The sequence below is a fragment of the Oncorhynchus mykiss genome, chromosome 16 (genome assembly GCF_057628025.1).
Source record: "Oncorhynchus mykiss isolate SJ-2025 chromosome 16, ASM5762802v1, whole genome shotgun sequence".
Taxonomy (NCBI): domain Eukaryota; kingdom Metazoa; phylum Chordata; class Actinopteri; order Salmoniformes; family Salmonidae; genus Oncorhynchus; species Oncorhynchus mykiss.
This window is the reverse complement of record NC_143037.1, coordinates 18,187,501-18,195,269: the sequence shown is the minus strand read 5'-3', so window position 1 is coordinate 18,195,269 and position 7,769 is coordinate 18,187,501. Positions and strand designations below refer to the sequence as shown.

General features: G+C 43.8%; 2 protein-coding genes across 2 annotated transcripts in view; one reads left to right on the top strand and one right to left on the bottom strand.

Annotated features, from left to right (window-relative positions):
- On the bottom strand, positions 1 to 4,666 carry cdk5rap3 (CDK5 regulatory subunit associated protein 3). The gene is made up of 14 exons (XM_021564985.3): positions 4,451 to 4,666; positions 3,981 to 4,026; positions 3,762 to 3,893; positions 3,548 to 3,648; positions 3,404 to 3,452; positions 2,901 to 3,079; positions 2,601 to 2,737; positions 2,349 to 2,493; positions 2,044 to 2,154; positions 1,799 to 1,877; positions 1,570 to 1,658; positions 1,107 to 1,312; positions 303 to 474; positions 1 to 196 (listed from the first exon to the last, which is right to left on the bottom strand). Exons 1-14 carry the CDS (start codon positions 4,454 to 4,456, stop codon positions 131 to 133), a joined length of 1,518 nt encoding a protein of 505 aa, XP_021420660.1. The 5' UTR covers positions 4,457 to 4,666; the 3' UTR covers positions 1 to 130.
- A 1,073-nt stretch (positions 4,667 to 5,739) lies between these two features.
- Positions 5,740 to 7,769, top strand: part of prr15lb (proline rich 15 like b) — a 12,355-nt gene continuing 10,325 nt past the window's right edge. Inside the window, exon 1 of the mRNA XM_021564984.3 lies at positions 5,740 to 6,221. The gene's annotated coding sequence lies outside the window, so the exon portion shown is untranslated. The remainder of the gene's footprint in view (positions 6,222 to 7,769) is intronic.

The following is a 7,769-nucleotide window of genomic DNA, read 5'->3' as shown; positions in this document are numbered from 1 at the left end:
TTATTTGAAGAGTTGTTTACAGCAGATCATGAAAAAAGTATTCATAACAACACACCTTTACATCAAATCAAACATTATTTTTTTTCTAGGGAGCTATGGCGATTACACAAATCTGGGTGAACTACAACAGCTACACATTGACTCCCATTAGGTTGACAGGCCGGTTGTTGTAGCGTTTTGAAATGTCCGCTTCGATCTGTAAAACACAACACAAGTCACAGGTCAGGTGGGTCCCACACTTGCCCGTCGTCATTGTAATCTACCAGACAGAGACATACGAGAGAGAGACAGATGGACAGTACCAGTTTGTGGAGTTGGTGGGTGCGCTGAGCCAGGAGGTCGATGCGGGGCTCCAGGGTGGCCTGCTCTTCCAGAGCTTCCTGTCTCTTCTCGGCCAGTGTGGCCCGCTTCAGCACGAGGATGTCTGCCTGCTTCAGCTTCTGCCTCAGGACCTCCGAGACACGCTCCACGTACCTGGGACACACAGCATGGGGAGTTCCCCTGAATACCCTTTACAAGGAACCAGCTAATGGCAATACTGGTTGTTGTAAAGGTCTGAGAAGATGATAGAGATTACTTTTTTATTTATCCGTTATTTTACCAGGTAAGTTGACTGAGAACACATTCTAATTTGCAGCAGCGACCTGGGGAATAGTTACAGTGGAGAGGAGGGGGGTGAATGAGCCAATTGTAAACTGGGGATTATTAGGTGACCGTGATGGTTTGAAGGCCAGATTGGGAATTTAGCCAGGACACCGGGGTTAACACCGGGGTTAACACCCCTACTCTTACGATAAGTGCCATGGGATCTTTAATGACCTCAGAGAGTCAGGACACCCGTTTAACGTCCCATCCGAAAGACGGCACCCTACACAGGCCAATCACTGCCCTCGGGGCATTGGGATATTTTTTTAGACCAGAGGAAAGAGTGCCTCCTACTGGCCCTCCAACACCACTTCCAGCAGAATCTGGACTCCCATCCAAGAACTGACCAGGACCAACCCTGCTTAGCTTCAGAAGCAAGCCAGCAGTGGTATGCTGCTGGTAAATCATGGTGGTATGCTACTGATGAAGCTGACAGTTGTAGTGTTGTGGCGAAGACTCACCGTGGCGAGGCCTGGATCATGAAGAGGTGCTGCATCCGTAGGTTGGTCAGCCGTTCCAGCAGGTGGCGCACCTCAGCCAGCATCTCCTGGATGCGCTGGCAGGTCTGCCCCTGGATGATGGAGGGGGCCAGCTGGAACTGACACATGGCCACCACATTGCCCTCCTCTCCCATCTCACTCTGCCGCTGGGTCAGGAATACCTCCAACTGCCCAACACACAACCACACTGGCTCAGTCTGCGCTCTCATCTCCAGTCAGTAAACAATGGTGCGCTAAGACCAACTCGCCATGTACATTGCAATCTTAAGACAGAAAAAGGTAATACTACGCACTTCAATAGCACGCATTTCAAAGCATAATCTGATAAATGCACAATTACAGTGAGACTGGCTTGTCAAAATCTTTCAATAGAGTTGTCATACAACACCAGAGGGTTGTGCATTAGAGCCGGATGGTTACCTACCTCCATCAGCTCGTCGATGTACTGGCTGCGGGTCTGTGGGGTCTCCAATATTGACAGAGCATCCTCCCCCCGGGCCACACCCTCAGGACCTGGTCACACGGCCATAGTTTACGGTCACATTTCACATTCTTAATGTGCTGCTACCATGCGGAAGATATATTGCGCAGTAGAATTTATGAAACTTTTTTTTGGTCTACAGCTACAGTTATAAAAAGGTAAGAATACTCACAGTCTGTGCCCATATCTAAGATCTCAATTTCTATAGGGGTTTCACTCTCTCCCCAATCAATGACACCTGCCTCTGTGCCCTATGGGGGGAAAAAACACATGGAGAGATAAAAGGCATTATATGCCTCAAGCCACAAAGAGGATTAGAAAGTAAGTAAGAAAATAGAAAGTAAGATTCATACCAAACACTAAAATGTTCATACAGAAATGTATGAAGAACAAAATGTATGTTCTCTTAACTCTTACCTCAGAGCCAGGCTCCAGGCTGATGCCCCAGTCCACTCCTCCATCCTCCACCGTGATCACATCTTGTGTCCCTTCTGCCCCTGTCCCACACCCCAGGTCACCCCAGTCAATCTGAATGGACAAAGAGATACAGACACAGTCAGCATGACGTCTTACTATAACAATGAATTGTGTGTGAATTTAAAGTTAAGAGGATATTTTCAAATGCCCTAAAAAGTATTTTACACTAGTTTCAAGATGCAGCCCGGACACTGTCATCTTTTAGACCAATTTATAAGGATAGAGTGTGTGTAAGATCAACAAACCGTTTCCTCTGTGACCGTATCAGGGGGCGCCTCCTCCATTACAGGCCTCTCGATGACCGCTGGTGCTTTTCCAGTTCGCCATTCATAGAACGTGGGGTTACCTCTCTTTTGGGCGAAAGTCAGCATGGGCAGCACTGGCTCATCCCTGTGGCAGGACGACACACTCTTACTCAACAACTGATGCCATTCAAAAAGACATGCCCAGCAAGGCCCAGTGTTTTCCACAGAACCTGGAAGGGATTTCACACTCACCAGTCACAGAGAAAGTTTGTGAAGGCTGTGTAAAGTTGGATTTGCTCCTCTAGCTTGGCTGTATCCCTCCCCACTTCCACAAGAGTCGTTGGTAGATCCTTCACCAGAGCCTGTAGCTCCCGAGCCACATTTTCCCCCTGGGAGAGAAATAAATTGTGTCAGCCAGGCACAGGGAAAGTGTACCATTTTAAATACAGAATATCACGCTGTACCCTATTCATCAGCGTAATACATATGCATATGCTGTCCCTCTGTTTTCACCACATGCATACCACAGCGTTTCACTCTGTGTGTCCTCACCATGATGCCGTACTGCTTGCAGCCTGCGTAGAAGCGCTCCCTCAGGTCCGCGGCAGAGCTTTGGCACTCAGTCTCTCTCCGGCTCAACTCCTGCTGAAGCTGCTGGGCCTTGGCTACCTGCTTCCTCAGGGCCGGACCCTCATAGCTCACAGTGCGGCTCAACAAGCTGGCCACCTCCGCTGCGTCACACAACGGGGAAGAGTCAATACTCAGTCACACTCAGTCTATATTCAAATCTTAGTTCATACATCCATCAGTGTTCCTCCATCCTGGTCTTGAGCATGGACCCACAGGGTACTGAGGCTTTATTCCAACCCAGTTTTACGAGAAAAAAAAACTAAATTCCACTAAACTACAAATCATTCAACCCTTGAATAGCTGAAAAGCCTGCACACCCTGTGGATCCCCACGACCAGGATAGAGGGCCACTATTTCATCACACACTTACCCAAGTTAATATTGTCTGCCTCATAGATGAGCCCACTATTTCATCTCATACTTACCCAAGTAAACATTGTCTGCCTCATAGAGGGACACTATTTCTTGCCAGTCCTGCAGCAACAAAACAGAGAACACTGGTTTGTAGATGGCTACTTGGGGGATAAACGATGACAAAAACAATTGTCAGATATTGTATGTCACTTCACCTTCATCCTCTGAGAGGAGTATCTGCCAAATATGTTTTTGGAAGAGGCCTCAGTCCCCCTCAGGATGTCCACTATCCTCAAGCAGTGGAAGTAGTGGATGTCTGCAATAACAAAGGACAGCACTATTATATTTTGGTATGTCAATGGCAAGTACCAGACATCTGCGTTTATCTGAATAGTCACTGTGGAGCAGTCAGGAGAGTGAGGGACTTACAGGACCCTGAGAGAAGCTCCTTGATCTCCTCGTTCTCTGGCATGTCCTGCATCGCAGCGTTGATCTTCTCCCGGATGCTCATTACAGCACTCTGCCATTTCAGACTGCAGTGTCGTCGGTCCACCAGCCAGTCTACAGGGGATAGCTGGTTAATGTACCGCTACAGAAATCCAAAGACTCGTAGAAAAATGTCCCATTCATTACTATATCCAATCTTACCTAAAAGCTTACTAGTCTGTATGTCAATAGGAAGATTTTGAAGATTCTGTTGAAAAGATGAGGTTAAATGTTAGCCTAATAACGTTACTTGAACAGCTGCATTTAAGAAAGGGGAATTGTAGCTCCTACATTTTCACGTGAACAGTGGCAGCATAGGGAAGGTCAAAGTGAAAGTCTAGATATAAACAACCGCATATGGATGGAAAGGAGTGCTTTTGACAATCTGTGAGCATTGACAGCTAACTAGATGCGTTAGCTTGTTATCAATATATGGATAGATATATATATAGTAGCGGGTTCGTGTAAATTACTGACACTACCGTGCACGAATTAATCTGCGAGAACAAGATAATGGAGAGCAATTCATCAAAATATTTACTGGTCGACAGTTCAGCAGAAGTAACTAGAGACCATGCAGGCCAAGCTGAACAGTCTTCAAACCATTGTTCTGAAGAAAAACATACATGTACCTCCATCGCCTCTTCAACTGTTCATGGAATTGTTGGATTTTTATTATTCTTGGCACATTGCAGTTATATTTCTGCGACTTCTTCAAGTTAATCCGCTATTCCACTATTTACACCCAAAACGACACGTTACCAGTCGAAGGACCAATAGAAAAACGTGATGGTAGAAAAGCGAACTTTCATAAACCAATGGAATTGTACCATACTTAGGACTGATTCTAATAGGTACATATTTTAGTTCCGGATTGGATGACGTCTACCAACAGAGGGCGTTGTACCCTCAGGTTTAATTTCTGTCTTGAGCTGACATTAATCAGGGCTCAATCATGGGCTCAATGCAGGACTTTGGAATGAAACAATAAATGTATTATTTAATAGCCTACCAGCATTGATGAATCTACCCAAACATGATCTACATCACCAAGTGGCCTAGATATGGTTATAGTTTACTGTAAGCAAATATTTCCCAAGTCATGTTGAATGTTATTCAAACTTGCAAAGCAGGCCTGGGAATTAATTAATTGTCTGTGATTTCCCCTCTGACTTTGAGCAATGTTGACACATTGTATTTCTCCTCTGTGGACAGGCTATTAATTCAAAAGTTGAATGAACATTTATTTTTGTTGAGGTTTTTTCAACTGTCAGTAACAGTGTCCCTAATTGAGTCTTTGAATGAAGAGATGGAGATAAAATGGTCCAGTTTGAGTGTTTTTTGCAGCTCGTTCCAGTCGCTAGCTGCAGCGAACTGAAAAGAGGAGCGACACAGGGATGGAAACTGGAAAAACATTGTTGCAAACATAAGGATATCAATGATCCAATCACATTAGTGAAGACAAATTATTACCACGTCACTTGTCAGTGTTTTGTTTCAGCATATTATTCCAATGATATGGCTATAGCCATGAGAAAACATGGCTTAGGCCAATTAAAACGAGTTGTTTCCACTCCATTCCACTTGGAAGCAGATCCAGTTTTGCGGTGAGAGAGGGGTTGTAATAGTGCATTCATTAACCAACTGGAAAGCTGCACACCTCTCAAGTTCACTGTAAGACCCCGCTGAGCACAGACGTCAATTCAACATCTATTCCACATTACATCGAAATGACGTGGAAACAGCATTGATTCAACCAGTGTGTGCCCAGTGGGACAGTAACTTAACAGTACTCTTGAAAGGGGTTGGGCATTCTGACAATAAGTCCCCTTCAATCTCATGGTTGTTACATTTACTTGCTTGTATTTGGCTGTCTTTGTGTGTGTGTGTGTGTGTGTGTGTGTGTGTGTGTGTGTGTGTGTGTGTGTGTGTGTGTGTGTGTGTGTGTCAGAGGAGGCTGGTTGGAGGAGCTATAGGAGGACGGGCCCATTGTAATGGCTGTAATGGAATAAATGGAACGGTATCAAGCACATCAAACAAATGGAAACCACGTTTGACTCCGTTCTAATGATTCCATTCCAGCCATTACAATGAGCCCGTCCTCCTATAGCTGCTCCCACCAGCCTCCACTGGTGTGTTTGTGCATGCGCAAGAGAGAAAGAGCGAGAGCAAGAGAGAGCGAGAGAGAGACTGCACCTGTGACGGAACACCTGAGTGTCAACATAAGGAGGACTGAGAAACTGAGTGAATGTGAAAAGAGAACAGGAAGAGAAAGAAAGAATAATAAAGTATAAGAAATTAATGCAGAACCTCTAACTAGGAGAGCACTAAGATATGGTTGGACATTTTCACATCTGAAATCCACTCCCTCTCCAGGACAGAGACCAATTCTCCATCAACAAGGTAAACATTACATTCATGCACACTGTACATCCATCAAGGGACCATTATTTCTAGTAGGAATGTTTATAATTGGAATGTCAATGTGCTACTTGTGTTGTGTTTATGTTTTTGGAGGATGTGTTTTAGCCTTTATGTATTTTACAGTTTCTTATTGTGTGCATTTCACTATATGTAATACAATTCTAAATATCCTGATTCGGTACATTTGCTTACATTTGACATTTCCGTGGCATCAAGTTGATAGTGTCTAATTAAACTCCCCAAAAATTAAAAAATGGTGGGAAACAAAAATGCCAAATCAACTGGGTACAAGCCATGTGCCAGCCCTTCTGACATAGAAAAAATAATGATTCAAATTGTCCAGATAGGTCACAACTGATAAACATGAAATATGAAGAGACACGAGGGCCACAGCTATGTGAGAAATCAGTGTGCCCTCAGAGCATCCTTCCCAACCTCTATGTTATAGGTCAACAGTGAACCTTAGTTTGGTTACCAGTATTTTTAGCTAACATTCCACTCCTTGCCACTCCTGTCATTTGCCAAGACATAGGCCAGTATCTTTGGCAAATGATAGGAGTGACAAGGAGTGGAATGCAATAGCTGAACAGAGATGGCAACCAGGCTAAGGAAACCTGGCAGCCAAAGTGAAACCCAAGACTGATGCAACATTCCAGCTCTGTATTCAGGGAAGCTCAGGCACACAGTACAGTAGACGTCCTTGGACCCACCTTTCAGAAGCTCAAACAATGTATCATCAAGGCTTTGTACTCAATTAGTGATTTCTCAGTGTTCAGCGTGAACATGCTGTTCCTTCACTGTGATCTTTGAAGTTTCACAGAACACAGAGTAACTTATTAAACAGGACCTACTGAGAACCCCAAATGAGTCATATAAGTTCTCTTTGTAAAGGTCAAATCAACGATGGCAGAGAGATGGTAGAATAATGGTCAAAGTTATCAATCTAACCTGGTTAACTTAAACTATTTCAGGTAACACTTGCCATTAGCTAGAATCCTTAGTTGCTACATCCATACTTGGACTTATATTCTTCAAGAATCAATGGGTATAATATCATTAATTTATAACTTATAAATGCCTTGTGAGCTTAGTTCAACTGTCATACTCCATCAGAACACAATTTTTTTTTAATCTAAGGTTTGTAAACCTCATAAATGTAAACAAACACTGAATAGCTTGAAAACATGGTTAAAACTATAATTTTGATATGGGCTGTTCTTGCAACCAAAGCTCTGTCTATGAATTTGAGAGTGGTTACATTCTCCAGGCCCATCTCTCAGCTTTTTACCTAAACAGAGGCGGGATAACCACCTTTTTCAACTGCAGATTCTAGCTTTAAGGTACCATTTCTGAAACATTTATATATATTGAAAATAAAGGGTTAATAATCAGTTAATTGACTATTTACAACCCCTATAAATCATTATGTCATAGTTCATCAGGAAGTTGGCAGGGAACAGGAGTCCAGCACTGAGCCAGGAGGGTAACTGCACCTTTTTAGAAACACTACAAAGCCATAAAAGCTCA

Coding starts and splice junctions, on each gene's coding strand:
- cdk5rap3 (XM_021564985.3), bottom strand. Junction 3,894..3,980: donor ACAGACTAGTAAGCTTTTAG/GTAAGATTGGAT, acceptor TATCCCCTGTAG/ACTGGCTGGTGGACCGACGA. Junction 2,494..2,600: donor ACAAACTTTCTCTGTGACTG/GTGAGTGTGAAA, acceptor GTCCTGCCACAG/GGATGAGCCAGTGCTGCCCA.